General features: G+C 39.2%; 6 protein-coding genes across 6 annotated transcripts; 4 read left to right on the top strand and 2 right to left on the bottom strand. All coding sequences in view use genetic code 12, as the record gives it.

Moving 5' to 3' along the window:
* Positions 1-260: 260 nt before the first annotated feature.
* Positions 261-896, bottom strand: SOH1 (Soh1p; the record flags this gene model as incomplete). The annotated part of the gene is made up of 1 exon (XM_036811102.1): positions 261-896. One exon carries the CDS (start codon positions 894-896, stop codon positions 261-263), a length of 636 nt encoding a protein of 211 aa, XP_036667572.1.
* Positions 897-1,087: 191 nt separating this feature from the next.
* Positions 1,088-1,720, top strand: DUO1 (Duo1p; the record flags this gene model as incomplete). The annotated part of the gene is made up of 1 exon (XM_036811099.1): positions 1,088-1,720. One exon carries the CDS (start codon positions 1,088-1,090, stop codon positions 1,718-1,720), a length of 633 nt encoding a protein of 210 aa, XP_036667571.1.
* A 160-nt stretch (positions 1,721-1,880) lies between these two features.
* PYC2 (pyruvate carboxylase 2) lies at positions 1,881-5,420 on the bottom strand (the record flags this gene model as incomplete). The annotated part of the gene is made up of 1 exon (XM_036811098.1): positions 1,881-5,420. One exon carries the CDS (start codon positions 5,418-5,420, stop codon positions 1,881-1,883), a length of 3,540 nt encoding a protein of 1,179 aa, XP_036667570.1.
* Positions 5,421-7,615: 2,195 nt separating this feature from the next.
* Positions 7,616-7,861, top strand: CPAR2_402080 (uncharacterized protein; the record flags this gene model as incomplete). The annotated part of the gene is made up of 1 exon (XM_036811097.1): positions 7,616-7,861. The coding sequence occupies one exon, from the start codon at positions 7,616-7,618 to the stop codon at positions 7,859-7,861; it is 246 nt and encodes an 81-aa protein (XP_036667569.1).
* Positions 7,862-9,258: 1,397 nt separating this feature from the next.
* MET4 (Met4p) lies at positions 9,259-10,809 on the top strand (the record flags this gene model as incomplete). The annotated part of the gene is made up of 1 exon (XM_036811096.1): positions 9,259-10,809. The coding sequence occupies one exon, from the start codon at positions 9,259-9,261 to the stop codon at positions 10,807-10,809; it is 1,551 nt and encodes a 516-aa protein (XP_036667568.1).
* Positions 10,810-13,653: 2,844 nt separating this feature from the next.
* On the top strand, positions 13,654-16,587 carry CPAR2_402060 (uncharacterized protein; the record flags this gene model as incomplete). The annotated part of the gene is made up of 1 exon (XM_036811095.1): positions 13,654-16,587. The coding sequence occupies one exon, from the start codon at positions 13,654-13,656 to the stop codon at positions 16,585-16,587; it is 2,934 nt and encodes a 977-aa protein (XP_036667567.1).
* Between the last annotated feature and the right edge of the window lie 794 nt (positions 16,588-17,381).

The raw sequence follows: 17,381 nt of genomic DNA, 5'->3' as shown, positions 1-17,381 counted from the left end.
ATTCCTCTCTATTCAACCATTGACAATTGAAAGCCTATCATCCTGCATTACTTAATGAACCTAAAATGTTTTGTTTACCGCTCTGGTATGATCACCCCCAATGAATGCAAGCTGAAGCTGACCTACCACAAAAAGTGTCCATGGTTAAGCACGTTGAGCTTTAAAACTAACAAGCTCTAATCATCAAACATTCCCGGCCCCTAACGCCAACATGTCCTGCCCACTTTTATGGATAGCTCATCAAGCCCCAAACTACAAATCTAATCGTTGATCTTGATATCTCCGTCTCCATCTTTCACATCTGCATCACCATTTTGCTCCGTATCCTCTTTCTCCTCTTGAATAGTCTCAACAGTTCCCTCGGACGCATTTCGCTTGCTGTTTCCCCCAGCCTCATTCACTTCATTCAGTTGTTTATTTACAATAGCACCCTCGACGTCATTCCCGCTATTAGCAGCGCTCTTCTCCTTCTCTTGCTCTTCACCCACTTCACCACCATCTCCATTCTCTTGCCATCGTTTCACCATATCATTCATCAACACATTCATGATTTCAGGATTGGCTATATCTCGTCTAAATTGTTCCAGTTGTAACAATGACAAGATGTGTAAACAATTAGGGTAAACCAAGTATCGCAGATACTGGGGGTCTTTCCAGTACTGCAAGTATTTTAAGTAATTAACAAAACACGGATCTTGGAGGTAATTGTTTTGAGCAAGGTAGCTCAAGTAAGGGATGTTGCTTAACGATTGAACAAATTCAAGTTCAATTTCCCATCGCGTCGGAAGTGAATTGATCAAATTAGTGTATTCTTGCTGTTCTTTCGAAGGCAGTCGACCGTCATGAGCGGATGGCAGTTGGGCTTGTTGTTGGTTAGTTATTGCCATTTCAGCCATTTTATTATTGATTGTGTTTTGTCAGGTTTTGATAAAGCTTTGGTTGATTCTTTAGCTTTTCCAGTTTGTCGTAAATTGAAAGTTTTCTGCACGCGCACGACTCTGTACTACAATCTACCACAAAACCAAAATCAAAACAACGCGAAAGAAGTTATACAATCATTACCCAAATCGCCAGTGAGACAGTACCCATGTCAAACAATACGCCCAAGCCAAGCACATCTTCTACCCAGCAGCAATTACTGCAGCTACACCGCGCCACCAATCAAAACCAATTTCGCCAGACCAATGATCCGCTCACACCACGAGAATCAGCCCTCACGAAAGAACTCAAACAGCTACGATCAATAAACTCCAAACTCACATCAGTTGTTGCAGCAATTGATTCAGTGAAAACAAACATGGTTGAATTCAATAATGGAACCACCAATGCGTTGATCATGATGAACAAATGGAGTGATATCATTTCGCAAGCAAGTTTTACTCATGAGATGTTAAACAATACCGACTGGCATCCACAAGATGATGATGAAAATGATGACGACGAAGAGGATGACGACAGAAGAGATGACGGGTTTGAAAGTCAAGATACATTGAGTTTTCAGGCACTGGATAAGAATGACGATGCTGAGCTCGAGTTGTTGCAACGCAAATTGATGAATTATGAACTGGAAAACATGGTATTGAAGAAAAGATTGGAGAAGGAAGTTATGGCCAAACAGGAGAAGCGGAGTACGGCTGAAGAGCAAGCTAATAAGAGAAGGCGCGAGTTGGGATTACCTGGAGGTACCACTCCGAATGCAAAACGAAGACCGATGCGATAAACAAAATGAATGGAAGGAATCTCCGCCATTCGTTGATCGAAGATCGCAAATAAAATAGTCTCTATACCTTTTACGTTTCTACTCTTTCACTCACGTTATCTATATTGCATTACTAATCACGATAAATAATTACACTCCGCCACTCCTTTCGTCTTCTTCTCTAGGCTTTCAAGATACTTGTAATCAAATCATTAGCATCGACGGAATCACCTTCTCTCACCAATAAATCATCCACAACACCACTAACCGGAGCACTAATAACCATCTCCATCTTCATAGCAGACAAGACGGCAATGGGATCACCCTTCTTGACTTCTTGATGCTTGTGGGTTCTAACTTCAATAACAACACCAGCCATTGGCGCACCAACATCATTAGGAGCAGATGCTTTAGGTCTAGTTTTGGTCTCCACTGACACCGTATTATCTTCAACTGAAACCGATCTCATTTCACCATTCAATTCGAAAAACACTTCACGAGTACCAGTCTTTTCGGAAATTTCACCCACGGCCAACAATTTAATAATCAAAGTTTTACCCTTTTCAATATCAACGACAATTTCTTCACCAATATTTGCTGGCTTGAGGAAAAACCTCGTTGGCAATACACTTAAATCGCCGTATTTTTCAACTTGTTTCCTAAAAGCTTCAAAAACTTTTGGATACATTACATATGAAGCAACGTCCGTTTCATCAATTTGGGAACCGTACCTTGAAGTCAATTCTTTTCTAATGGCGGCAAAATCAACTGGTTTCAAGTACAATCCGGGACGCTTGTCCAATTTTTGACGCTTGTTGCCCAAGATGTTTGTACGCAAAGGTTCAGGGAACCCACCATAGGGTTTGCCCATGAGTCCTTCCATGAAATCGAGAACCGAGTCTGGGAAATCCAATTCAGAAGCAAGACGATTGACATCTTCTTCAGTTAATGAGTTGCTCACCATAAACTGCGCTAAATCTCCCACTACTTTTGATGTTGGCGTGACCTTAACTAAATCGCCAAGAATCTTATTGGCAATTTTGTAAGTTTCTTTGGTTTGTAACCACTTTTCACCCAATCCCAATTGTTGAGCTTGGAATAATAAATTGGTCAATTGGCCACCAGGAATTTCGTGTGAGTAAACCTCTGGATCTGGCCCTTTCAAATCAGCTTCAAAACAGGAATAGAGCAATCTCATTTGGGCCCAGTAAGTATCCAACTCCCTAACCAATGATTCAGATAATCCGGTATTAATAGATCCCTCAAATGATGCCAAGATGGCACTGATTGATGGTTGTGATGTTAATCCTGACATTGAGTTTGAGGCTGCATCAACAACATCAGCACCTGCTTTAGCACATTCCGTCATTGAAGCAACACCTGTACCAGCGGAGTCATGTGTGTGTACATGGATTGGCAATTCAGGGTAACGCTTTCTGATTTCTCCCACCAAGAGTCTTGCTGCTGCTGGTTTCAAAGTACCAGCCATATCTTTAATACCCAAGAAATGAGTACCCATCTTGACAATTTCGTCAACGACTGACAAATAATACTCCAAATTGTATTTCTTCCCAGGTTTCAACATGTCACCAGAGTAACATACAGTAGCCTCAACTACACCACCAGCTTTCTTAACTGCATCAATACCCACCTTCAATTGCTCCAAGTCATTCAATGCATCAAAAACTCTAAAGATATCAACTCCATTTTCTTTAGCCTCTTTTACAAATTGGTCAATTGCGTTATCTGGTAATGAGGAGTAAGCAACACCATTAGCACCCCTCAACAACATTTGGAATGGGATATTTGGCACCAAAGCTCTCAATTTTCTTAATCTATCCCATGGATCCTCATAAAGGAATCTCATACAAACGTCAAAAGTAGCACCACCCCAGCATTCGAGTGAGAAAGCTCCATTTAAAGCGAAAGCTGTTGTTGGTGCAATATTTAACAAGTCAATAGTTCTTACTCTAGTAGCCAACAACGATTGATGAGCATCTCTCCAAGTTGTATCAGTAAGCAAAGTTCCATTGAACTCTCTAACCTTTTTGGCAAATGCATCAGGTCCTTCTTCCAACAAAACTTGTCTCCATCCACGTGGTGGTGGGGTATGGCCAACTTCAATTGGAATTCCGGTTTTTGGATCATGCAATACCGGAATCAATGCTTCGTCGGTCAATTTAGGATAGCCAATTTGCCCCTTGATTGATGATCCGTTGACATAAAGATCAGCCAAATACGACAACAATTTAGTGGCTCTATTTTGTGAGCTAACCATTTGAAACAATGATGGTGTATCATCAATAAAAGTTGTCCAGCAATCACCCTTGATAAAAGTGTCATTAGTTAAAAGTGCCAAAAGGAATGGGATGTTTGTTTTGACTCCTCTAATTCTAAATTCAATCAAAGCACGCAACATTTTTCTACGAGCAATTTCAAATGTAGAACCAGAACATGAACATTTGACCAACATGGAATCATAATGAGGGGAAATGACTGAACCGGCAAATCCATTACCACCATCTAATCTGACACCATTACCACCAGCTGATTTATACACCTCGATTTTACCAGTATCAGGCTGAAAATTTTTGGCTGGATCTTCTGTGGTTATTCTACATTGAATCGCAAAGCCTCTAGTGGTGATTTTGTCTTGCAATAATCCCAATTGTTGTAATGAGGCACCAGCAGCTATTTGGATCTGAGCGGCAACGATATCAACCCCAGTGATTTCTTCGGTGATGGTGTGTTCAACTTGAATTCTGGGATTAATTTCAATAAAATAATGCCTGTTTTGCTCATCAACCAAAAACTCAGCAGTACCGGCGTTTCTGTAGTTGGCGCTCTTGGCCAAAGTGACTGCATCGGTCAAAATGGCATCTCTAACTTCTTTAGGCAAGTTTTTAGCAGGAGCAATTTCAACAACTTTTTGATGTCTTCTTTGCACTGAACAATCTCTTTCAAACAAGTGTATGACATTACCGTAGTTATCAGCCAACAACTGAACTTCAATATGTTTTGGCTTGTCTAAAAACCTCTCAATAAAACAGGTGCCATTGCCAAATGCAGTCTTTGCCTCAGAGGTGGCTCTTTTGAAAGCATCTTCAATATCATCACCTTCACGAACCACCCTCATACCTCTTCCACCACCACCAAATGCCGCCTTTATTATAACAGGGTAACCATATTTTTCAACAAACTTCTTTGCATCAGTAACATCATCAATTGGACCAGGTGTACCTGGAACAACGGGAACATCGTTTTCAATTGCCAATGTTCTGGCACTAACTTTGTCACCAACGGCATCAATTGTTTTGTAACTTGGACCTACCCACAAGATTCCATTTTCTTCAACTTTTCTAGCAAACTCACTATTTTCAGAAAGAAATCCGTATCCTGGGTGAATCATGTTAACATTGTGTTGTTTGGCAATGTCGATAATCTCATCAATTTGTAAATAAGCTCCAACAGGAGAGTATTGTCCCTTTTTACCAATAACATACGATTCATCTGCTTTCAATCTATGCATTGATAACCTATCCTCGTGTGAGTAAATAGCAACGGTTTGCATTGACAATTCGTGAGCAGTTCTAAAGATTCTAATGGGGATTTCACCTCTATTGGCGACCAAGATTTTATTCATTGGTCCCAACACTGACGAGGCTCTTCTCATTTGATTGATTTTACCATCCTGCGTAGCAGTTGGTTGAAGGGTTGTCATAGCTAATCGGTAATTACTTGTCGAAATGTGATGAGCAATTGAAAATTGATAATTGAATTAGAATTGATGAAATTTGATGATGATTTTATAACTTAACTTTTTCTTTTTTGGAGAGATAGCCAGAAATTAAAATTACAAAAGGAAAACAATTACGATATAATAATCCTGCATATAAGATGGTGATGTAACTGATTCAACAGTTGCAATAATTCCGCTGGATTAATACAAAAACCTATTGTTTTTTTTTTATATAGTCTTGTGGATACATCTTGGAGCATGAAGACTACTGTCATAATCTTCTGTAAAGGCGACTTTGCTCCAGTGTGTTTTCGTCCACAAAGTTGACAGCAAAATACTCCGAAGTGTAACAAAAAGGAACAAACAATAGCGGTGCTTGATCAAGAAAAAAAACAATTGACAATAGTTTCGGCCCATATATGTGAGAAAGGGCGACAAATATCCAGAATATTCATTGATGTAGGTACAAAATTGAAGAAATGGGCCATGAGTCATGTAGCACAATGGTAATGTCCATGCGCATATGATTGGAGGATAAAGTAGAGCATATTTTTGTAGTATCAATTAACCGAGGCATAATTTACAACCTGGCTTATTAACGAAACGGGATTTTTTTTCGAAAGTGTAGATGGCGGGGCATGGCAAAGAATGGGAGGGATCTTCACCTTGAATTCCAATTCCTAACGTATTTAGGGCTTGCAGATGCACGGAAGAGTGGAACGCTAAGCGCGATTTCGCTCGTTGTGGGTGTGAAAGATCACAGTATGGCTTTGAGTTTCTTTGTTCTGCGACGACGTGGCCGTGAATAACCGAAGTGGTTTCCCCTATTACACCGACTCTGTCTTCCCCACTTTCATAGGACATTTGGTTAGAGTCAAAATGCCACCTCTGTTGATGGTGAACTTTAACTTTATTGTGCGCGAAAAGCACATTTTCGGACATTAAAATCCGAAAAGAAGAAGAAAAGGCGAAATTTTTTTTCTTTTCACTTTGTTGAACGGAGTTCAATGCCCGAAAGAAAAATGAAGAAGTTTGAATTGTACAATGGTATATCAATGGTGACAGACTGTATGTGTAGGAACAGTTGACCTTTTGAAGTGTTTCGAGCTTGCCACAGTGATTGAAGTCAACACTTTAGCTATTACGATTAGGAATGCCTCATTTTTGAGATTATTTGCAATCAAATAAGATGAAAAAAGCAGGGTTGGCAATTAACGAGTACAACTTAAATGGGCGATCGTCTGGTCTGATTTCTTAAATTGCTTTCACTCTATAGTAGATAGCAACGAGGCTCCAACCCTAAGCGCCTGGTTTCCAAAGTCCCAACTAGGCTGTGTGTATTTGAGACATGGCTTAATGAAGATAGAAGAGAAGAGAAGAGAAGAAAGAAAAGAATATTCTTGATACGCTACCAAAGTAGTTTCTGATTGGTTGATGATAACAATGTTTAGTGAGTGTTTGTGCTTGTGTAATTTTGTTTAGAACAATAAGTGAAAGAGAGAGCAAAAATAATAACACAAGCAAGTTTAAAATTTTCCAATTTCGTTCCTTGTTCTTTTCCATTTGTCCTTATATTTTAGTGTGTAGATCAATGGATACTCTGAGTGGTGGTGGTGATTACCTATTGTTTTAAAAAAAACGTTTATAGTGGTGGTGGTCTTCACTGCCACCATATTAACACATTTGATAGGTACATCATTGACCCATGTTATTTAACCAACTGCATAAAAAAAAAAACTACCCCTCCTTTTTTTTTCTTGCGATTAGTCATCACTGTGAAATACCACGGGCATAAGCAGGAGATGAAAAGGGACATTGAAATTGTGGAGAAGAAGAAAAAGGATTGCATATGCAAACTGATTAGCAAAACAGGTGATGCTGATGTCGATGCAATTGAATTGTAAGCGTGACTTTCTTCATTAAAAAATCGGGTTGGTTTAGTATAATCTCTATATTGAAGTATTTTTATGGTATGATTTACAGTTGGCTTTGTGATGCAGAAGTTGCATTTTGTGTAATAGAAGAGAATTAAAGAATTAAAAAATTTCATCACTCTAATCCGAGGGCTTTATTATTTTCATCTTTTCCCCAATTATATATAAAGGATATCAAAGAACCCCTTTCTTTCTTTCCACTCATTTGAATCTACATCTATATTTACATCTATATTCACAATAATGATTTTCAGAAGAGCATTTTCACAAGTCTCAAGAGGAGCTTTCGCCAAAACCTCATCCACCAGATCTACCATGAAACAAATTCCCAATGTTGGAACCAAAACTACTGAAAAAGTTGCACAACAACAACAACCAGAAAAAACCGGTTCGTTTAGATCTTTCGCTGAGTACAGGCTTAGGGTGAGCAACCAATCTCCATTGGCAGTCAGATCCAAAGATTTTAATGCTAACTTGAGACTTCACTAAGGAAAAGGCTTTTAGGTTTCTACGAATTTGTTACGATACCCCTACCTTGTTTGTTCAGTTCTTTATTGGAACTTAGACTAGTTCCATCTGTTTATTTAACTTGTTTCTTTTTTTGATTTTGCTTTTTTTTTTTCAGTTTATAGGTTTCTATATAGTTGAGATTCAATTAATGTCGATGTGATTTACGAGTTATTAGGAATTGGTGTAGGAGTTGATATTTTTGTTTTCGTGGTTCGTGTTTTGACGTAAATTTGTTGTACATAGTTTCTGTTGCGCATATCATAAAGACATGTTTACATGTCGAGGAGAATGTCACTCCCAAAACACACTGCCTCGTTGACGGTATAGTACTTCAAGCAATGAAAGTGGCCACTGTAGTTCTAAAGTAGTTTTAAAGTCAGTGTTAAATACACGTGGTGCAGATTTACGAGGGTTCGGAAATTTACCCTAATCGGGAAACAACCGAGACGGAGAAAGATGAATGATATGCGCTGAAAATATTCAGTATCAACACTTAGTGCACCACTAAGAGGCATCACCGTAGAGAGAGACGAGTTGCCTTTGTCGGCATACAGAGAACAGCCGGTGCTCGTTTGAGTTACTCGTTCATTCCTCCCCTTCTTCTCCCCTTGAGTTAATGTTTTTTTTTTTCGCTTTGCATCGTTTTTAAGAAATGTGTGGCGCGCAATTACAATGCAAGGGAGTGGATACCGCTTTGGGAGTGAACGAGTGCATCAAAAGTAGATTATCTATAGCATCGCCACTTTAACTGATTGCACAGACAGCGTCAACCAACAGTATTTGACACAAGATTTCTCTTATTTGCCATACAAATGATGTGAAATGGATCTGATTCAATGGTTTTCTAATATTTTTTATTTTTTCCAGCAACAACTATTCTTCTTATTTAGCAATTTTTACTAGTAATCACGTGCAATTACCTGCTTTTTGCTTTCTTTATTTTATATATAACACAATGCACACACAAACATTATAACGTTTTTCAATTTTATCAAATTTGCAGTCAAAAACAGAGAGAACAAAAACTGTCTCTCAATATCAAAGAAAAAACTGTGGATTACCAAAACTGCTTTTAATTAACCAAACAAACAAAACAAAATAGATCAAAAAGGTTCACAAGCTATTGTTTCAAAGATTGGTGCTGAAAAATTTAACCGTTGCTCTTGGTATAAAAGTACTGGAGGATCTTCTGTTGCTATTAACACCACCACTGTTTTTTTTTCCACAGTTGTTGTATAGCAAAGCATAAAGTCTTGGTTTCAGTGCTTACGTAAATGTACTGAGAAACAAAAAAAGTCACTGTGAAAGCCACACATACATCATACATAGATACACCCTGAAGAAATTTCAATAACATAGCCACAATAGACACACATATGAGTGAGGAACTTACGTCGTCGGCGTTGCTAGAGCAACTCGTGTATATTGACAACTACATCAACGGGACACAACCAAATACCGATAGCTCAACTGCTACGCCAAATATTGATGTTGATGGACAACTAAGTCTAGATTTGGCTGCATTTGCTGATGATTCATTTATATTCCCTGATGAAGACAAGCCAAAGCCATTGTACGATCACGAAGATGATGGGGAAGACGATGGCGAAGAAGAAGATGTCGATGAGATTGGCCAAGCTGAAGGTGTCCGACGCAGAATAGGTGACAAGAAACGCAACAAGGATGCAAATTTTGCTAGTTCGGGAAACAATGATGGATTGAATGGATGGAATATACACGAGTTTAACAGCTCCAATTTGGTGCCTACTATCAAACAAGAACCCGAAGTAGGGAGCTCGCATCTGTATTTCAGAAATCTTAATGGTGAGGATGACGATGGCCATGAGGATAGGTTGAACGAGTTCAATTTGTTGCTGAGCCATGCCAACAATGGTGATACAGGTCTACCTCATGGATTGATGGATGCTTTCCACAACAGTAGCAATAAAAACATCACAAACGGCAAAAACAATGATGTACATGGTCATGATTTGGATACTCAACATCAGCATCATCATCATCGCCATGTGCAACCACACAAGTTGTTAAGTTTGAATGAATTGCCCAAGTTCCCGGTGCCACCTGGCGCAAAAAATTCATTGGTTAGTGCTGGCTTATCACTGAATCAAATTGATTTGTTGAGTGCATTGATTGCCCAGCATCAGACTAACTTGGGTAAAACGATTTCACAACAACAACACCGAGGATCGGCAGGGGAACCCAATGATGATGGTGATTTGGGCGTAGAAACAATAAATAGTTTTATGGTGAAACAGCAACAACAACAACAACAACAACAACAACAGGCACCAGTATCATCAACATCAACGTCATCGAACTTGCCATTAAACATGGCTCCAATTACTCCAAACGCAGCAGCATCACTATCACCAGCAGATGTTCCAACACGCCAACTAAACGCTTCATTTCAACTTCCCTCACAAGGGAACCCACATGCATCCTTATCATCATCAACAGCAACAGCAGCAGCAGCACAAACCAATTCAGGTTTACAACTACTAACAAGATCACGTAATCCAAGCGTCACATCGTTCATTGATCCTAGCTTACAACAACAACAATCGCAACTGCAACGAAATGGATCAGTGAGTGGAGCATACGTAGCAGCTGCACCATCATCAGTAACTACAGCCAGTTCCAATATGAGTCTGCCTGACGCAGCAGAACTCGACAAGAAACGTCGCAACACTGCCGCTAGTGCACGATTCAGAATCAAAAAGAAGATGAAGGAACAACAAATGGAAAACAAGATTTCCTCATTACAAGACATGATATCATCATTGGAGAATAAATTGAGTCATTTGGAAATGGAGAATAAATTGTTGCGTAATTTGATTATTGAAAAGGGCAGTCAAAAGAGTGATGATGAGTTGAAGTTGTTGAAGGAGAAGGCCAAACAAAGGTAGTATAATTACCAGTGATGATGAAGGGAGCTAGTGTTGTATCGAAAAGTGCAGAAAAAATTTATCATACTATATTAGTGTAGGAATACGAATAACGAAGCTCTTTTTCTTTTTCTATCTAGTGAAAGTGAAAGAGATTATGTGGTTCAGCTGCTGAGAGGGGTAGATCTAACGGGTCTTGTATATGCTTGAAAATGAAGGGGGGGGGGTGTTATTAAAAAAGGTTGAAAATGTTTGCAGTCTGAGCAGATTATAAATAAGCACGGGTGTTGGTACCAGGTACAATCGATTGTGAATTGCATTTATCTTTAACACAAAGTAGGCACGTTTGAATAATGTGTCTACGGCGATGAGCTCTGAGTACATAGTGTTGTTTGTGTGTGTGTGTGTGTGTGTGTGTGTGTGTGTGTGTGTGTGTGTGTGTGTATCAGTTACCCTTTAGTTTACAAAAGTTTACTTATTTAGCCTTGTCTATTTTTTAGTGAATAAACACACAATGCAACTAAAGGCGACTTTAAAACGCACAAATTAGGCTTCTTTCAGAATTTTAAGGTGTTGTGCATTAAAATTATAACTTTTTTTTTTAAAAAAAAGAATGTCGTAACTAAGAATGCGTGGTTAGATAAAGAATATCTATTATTTTTTACCTGCGGCATAGTAAATATGGATTGAAAAAAAAATGCCCATGGATCTAGCATCCCCCAGCCTTTAATGGCGGTATAGGATTGGAAACCACTATTCAATAGAGGTAAGGTCTTACTTCTTGGATTCAGTGGCAAAGAAGAATGTCTTGGTCTTCTTTTCCGTCGTTGTTGTTTTTTATTGTTTTTTATTGGTTTTTTTTACATTTTTTTTGTTTATTTTTTTTTTCTTGTTCGCCAAAATGTGCTGAATAACACAGAATGAGATTGAAAAGACATTCCATGATAAATAGTAAAGGAATTAACAGGGGTTCTAACAAGAAAAACCTTTGGACTTAAATAGTTTGTGACTGTAAATTATACTTGTATAGACCCCTAGTAGAATACTTTCTATTACGGTTTTCCATCGAATTTCAATAACTATTACAATGAGTTTGGATTATATACTTTTTGTGTTTAAAACAAAATGTCGTTCACTTCTTTTTAAAAACACAAAAGCAAACAAGAGAGTGGTGAGTGGACAGAAGATAGTTTGAACCTTTGGGATCTACAAAGACTAATGAGATATACACTTACACTCTTTAGCTAACACCAGACTATACGTGGAGAGCTACAAGGCACACACTTAGGCGGTAAAAAACCTACGGTTTACATGCCATTAAGCAGCTAACAAATTAGCAGTAAGTAGTGCCATTACAACAAAGTGTAAATGATGACGAGATTCGTTTAGTAGGACTATGAGTACAAGTGTGCTAGGCATGAAGACCATGGCAACATCGCATGAAATGCGTAAACATCTTGAAGAAAATTTTCGTGTGTATTCTTATTGCAAAGGTTTTATGTTGTCGCTGTCATCGTCTGCAGCACAGAGTATTGACATTAAGCAATCAAAATCAAACAGACAAGTGCTTACAGTACAAGGCTCTACAACTGTTGTCACTTGTGGGCTTCAATTTCTCAAACACACCTTGGCAAAAATAACTCCTCATGGATAAAAAATTTTCACAATTGCAACCCGACAAGCTGAAATTGGATACTGATACTCTCATTCAAGCATCGCGTCTTTAGTTCTGGTCTGGTCCCCTGTGTCTATTATAAATCCCTAGCCAAAGCCTGTATTCTGTTCTTGTTTTTAAAGACCATGGAATTCCTTTTCGATTAATTTTTTATTTCCGACGAGAATAAAAGCACAAAAACAAAAGAACAAAATGAATGTCCTTTTTTTTTCCTTCTCTTTGGTTTTTTTTCTTTTATTTATTATTTTTATTGCCCGCTGCACGACTTGTATGCGACTTACTTGAGAACCCCCCCTCGCTCCATGACCCCCTGTTCCAACTTGCACCTCTTTTTCTAAAACCCTCAACTACGCCACCACAGTATCACACGAAGGACATAACTTAGACATCTATCATTTTTTAATAATGATAAAGTTATTCTAGTAACCCCTATCCTCTCTTTGTTTTTTCTAAATGACACATATAACTTCTCTTTTGTGTGTTGTCCCCTTTTGTTGTGACTTTTTTTTTTTAATTTTTTTTTTTTTTATTTAAAATCTAATTCGTGCGCATAGTTAAAAGGCGATTGGGTTGGAACAGGGGAGGTTTTGTTGGTACGGCACCCTCTCTACTTGCTAAGCAAAACGGTCATCACCATCTTTCTAAGATCTCAGAGGTACCTTTTCAGCCATATGGATTAGCCGCAGTTTACCTACCTCATTGTTAGGCCTGTTTTTTGTTTTAATTTTATTCTCTGCATATGTGATGAACAAAGTGGAATCTCCTTCACTCTTACGAGTTGTATTTAGTGTATACTTCTTCTTGCTATAGCTTTGCGACAACAAAGCTCGAAAGTTTAACCAACACGTCAACAATCGAGACAACGTTGTTCATAACACATCATACTCCTCTAACTTATTCTTAATATAAAGATTACACTTAAACCTAAAAAGATATCAGTTGAATAAAAGATATTAAAATACAAAACTAAAATTAAAAAAAAAAAAAAAAGGGAAGGAGAGCGACAAAACATGAAACAAACAGAGCAGAAAAAAATCAAAACATCAACAACAATTAACCCCCTCCATTTATCTACCTCGTTCAATCGCATCAAAGTATACTGAAACTTATTGCACCCAACTATAATATAAACCAAACTACATCACCACGAATATTACACAACCGCCAATAGTTTCATTCAGACACCAACAATGGTTTCAACTAGGAGATCTGGTGGAGCGGTGGAAAATATTGAACTAAGTTTCAATGGTAAAGATTTGAAAAAAGTCATACCCATAGCAGAGCAAAGAAGACTTCAAGAAGAGGAGGAAGGCAGTCCGACAGATGGACTGCTGCTGGGAAGCGAGAAGTCAGATGACGAAGAGTCAGAAGTGGAGTCAGATAGTGACAGTGAAGTCGATGACGAAGATGTCGATGACGACGAAGCGGTTAAACGAAAGACACGTACCACAAGAAGAAGAGCTACGAATGCTCCTACTAAAGCTAAACCAACCACTCGTGGGGCAAGCGTAGCAAAGCGCAAAGCCGCGAAAACCACAGTTTCAAAAGTCAAAGCAAGTACCAAGGTCGCTTCATCAAAAAAGACAAAGGCAAAGGCAAAGGCAACCACTAAGGCAACTCGTACTACTACCAAGACTAATGCAACATCTAAAAAGGATATTGAGCCATCTGCTAAGAAAGCCATTGGAACAACTAAGAAGGAGGGCACTCCAGGTCCAAAGAAACAAGAAAGAGGCAGCTCCGACGAAAGTATACCACTTCTTGCTAAGAAGGAAACAAGAGGCAGACCTAGAAAGTATCCCCTTGGACCCAATGGAAGATCAATTGTACCTCCTCCTCTACTCAAAGACGGCGAAGTCAAGAAAAAACGTGGACGTCCACGGAAACTGCTAGCGGTAGAGAAGAGGAAGTTGGAAGGCACTGAAGACACGGTCTTGTATACAACAAAGAAATTCAAATCTGGTGATAACATTCACGAGGTTGATTCTGTCTCACCGGAAAGTGCCGAGTCTGAATCCGGGGCACCACGACAAAGAATTCCTTCGATGCAAGGAGCCTCGATCCAACCAATATCTGCTGTGGTACCACCACACCACACCAACACGTCACCAAACATCCATAAACACAATATCAATCATTTATTGTCTAGTGATTTGCCACCTGCGCAGGGGTATTCTCAATCCGGTTATGGATCAAGAACGCCAACCATTCCATCTTCGGCACCATATCCACAACAAGGGGCGCCACCACCAAGACCACTACAACCATCCTCATCGTCGTACAGCAGTGGATATAGCCCCCAATATCAACCATATCCTCATCAGCCACCACCATATCTCCAACAACTGCCACCGTACCCTTATCAACAATACTCACAGTCGTTGCACCCTCCATATCCGTTGGGCAATGGCCCAGTAATGCTGAATCAACCACCACCTCAAATTCAGGGACAATCGTTTAACCAACAAGCACCACCACCACCACCGCCACCACCACAACAACAACGTTTACCACCAAGTCGACTGCAACCATTACCACCAGGACCACCATCCCAAGAACCACGTGGTCGTATCCCAATCACTTCAATTATATCTCAAAAAATTGACACAAAGGACCTTCCGTCATTATTGTATGATGCAGATACTACTCGGGACGACGGGGATGAAGACGGCGAAGGGTTAGATTATGAGGAAGGTCACGATGACAACGATTCCAAGCACACTAAACGTAGGTACCATGTCGATCGTGAAAACATTAAAATCAACAAGAGAATCATGTCTCAAGACACTGAAGAAGTGATCAAAATGTTTAAGAAATTTGACGATGAAGTATTGAGTAACCCTGAAGCCAGAAAACGATTGTTAATGTTGGGATTCGAAACGAGAAAGAGGTACATCACCACTTTCAAACACTATATTCGGTTTTGTTGTAGGAAAAAGATTGACAATTTTTTCGTCACTGGTGAATTAATGAAGGAATTTTATGAAGAACAATTTGCCTTGAGTTCATCGAGTAAACCTGTTATTCGGTTAAGAAAAATGGATCCAGCCTTCTCCAAGCTACAAGAAATTAATTATTTGGTGTACAATTTGCCTAGCAAAGAAATCCCTAATCGTCATGTTGCTTTGGAATACCTAGTGTATAAAGAATTGGGTAAAGAGCCCGGTGATGACCTTACTTTGGATTATGAAATAGGTGGGTACGGAGGCATTTTAATGAAGGGTAGACGTAAAAAAAGACTTCGCAAAAGGGATCAGCAAGATGATTATACTATTGCCATTTATGCGCCGGATAGAGGAAGAAGACCAAATCATGGTACTGATATTGGCAACCAAACTCTTTTGGTCCATCCATCATTGCCTCCATTACCTTCCATAGTTCGGGAAAATCAAGAGCAATTGCAAAGACAGCGAGAATGGGATCAACAAAGCCAACGGTTACAAGAACTGCATCAACAAGGCTCATATCAACGGCATAGTCCTAGCCTTGCTTCAACTCAACCCGTAGAGCCACCGCATGCTTCTTCCGACTCTACATCACCATCAATACCCCTTTACCCCAAGAAAATCACCAAGAAGAACATCGATGAAATTAGACGTTCATTTGCTCAGTTATGCACCGACATCAATACCTCATTACAAAAGGCAGTTGAAGTAGAACCGGCATTTGTTTCTGAATTGAGTGCTAAAGTCAATGCCCTGCTCGATAAATTTGACTTGGAATTGAATGGACCACGCCCACCACGACCACCACCGCCACAAACTACATCATCTGGTGTGCCCATTTACGATTTGAAACCAAACACATACACTGTTTATGAGATTCTTGATGAATGGCACAATGGCACGCCACAGGCCCCAAGTATTGCTCAAAGGTTGGATCAATATGGCGAAGAGTGGATTCGTGATGAGTTTGAGTACAATACGTTTGTTGAACGTCGTAGCGTTGTTGAATTTGTTGAACGATTGAGCAAAGAGACTAAAGTTGATATTTGGGTTATTGCTAATGATTGTGATCGGTATATTCGTGACAAATCAATCTTGGATGAATTCATCAGTGAAATTGAATTGGATGTGGAGGACTTGTTCAAAAGGATTTTGAGGTATAGACAAAGGAGGGGATAAAGTGCAGTGGCGATATGTTTCTGTTGTTATTTTACTTTGTACTGAAAATTGTAATTTTATATTGTGTATAATGTTTGTATTATACTTGTTAATGCTTTTTAAGTTTTTATGGTTACACTTTGAAGTGGAGCGGTTAATTCCAAAAACAGGAGTTCTGATGAACCGTTCTGGTGAATATCAGTAGCTTGCTCAGGCTGAAATCTTTGGCTTCTTCAATTGAAACAGTGATGCCATTGTGTAATGTTATCAAAGAGGTGTTTAATTTTTGTGTACAGTGAATCTCCTCGCAAGTTTTGAGATACAAAAGTGGCCCCTCATGGAGTATTACAATTGAAGATTGAAATGGTGTTCCATTCTACATCTGCTTTTTTTTCTTAAGCCGTCCTTTGGTTTCTAATGCGAAGGACTGTGTAAATTTTGGCACCTGATTCAAATTGCTGAGTGTTATACTTCGTGCAAGGGGTAAATTTTTTTGACAAAGTCTAGTACGTATAATGCTACGGTGACTTTTCTTAATCCTCTGGGAGGTAAGTAATAAACTTTCTACCCCGCAACTCAAAATTAATCTGCGTCGGAAGTAGACTATACCATTGGAAATTGTTGATGAGTACCATACTTGTACTTGTGAACTCAAATGAGTAGCATGTGGGTTCTTAATGCAATAGCGTCGCCATTTTCGCAAATCGAATTTAACCTTTCCGTGAATTCCCGCGTATTATAGGTTCAAGAAAATATCGCTCGAGTTAGTATTTTTGGAAATGGTTGTGAGACGGCTGATACTGGTTTCGGACAAA

The sequence above is a fragment of the Candida parapsilosis genome, contig 006372, assembly GCF_000182765.1.
Source record: "Candida parapsilosis strain CDC317 annotated contig 006372".
Taxonomy (NCBI): domain Eukaryota; kingdom Fungi; phylum Ascomycota; class Pichiomycetes; order Serinales; family Debaryomycetaceae; genus Lodderomyces; species Lodderomyces parapsilosis.
Note: the sequence above shows the minus strand (reverse complement) of the source record. Positions and strands in the feature narration are given on the sequence as shown.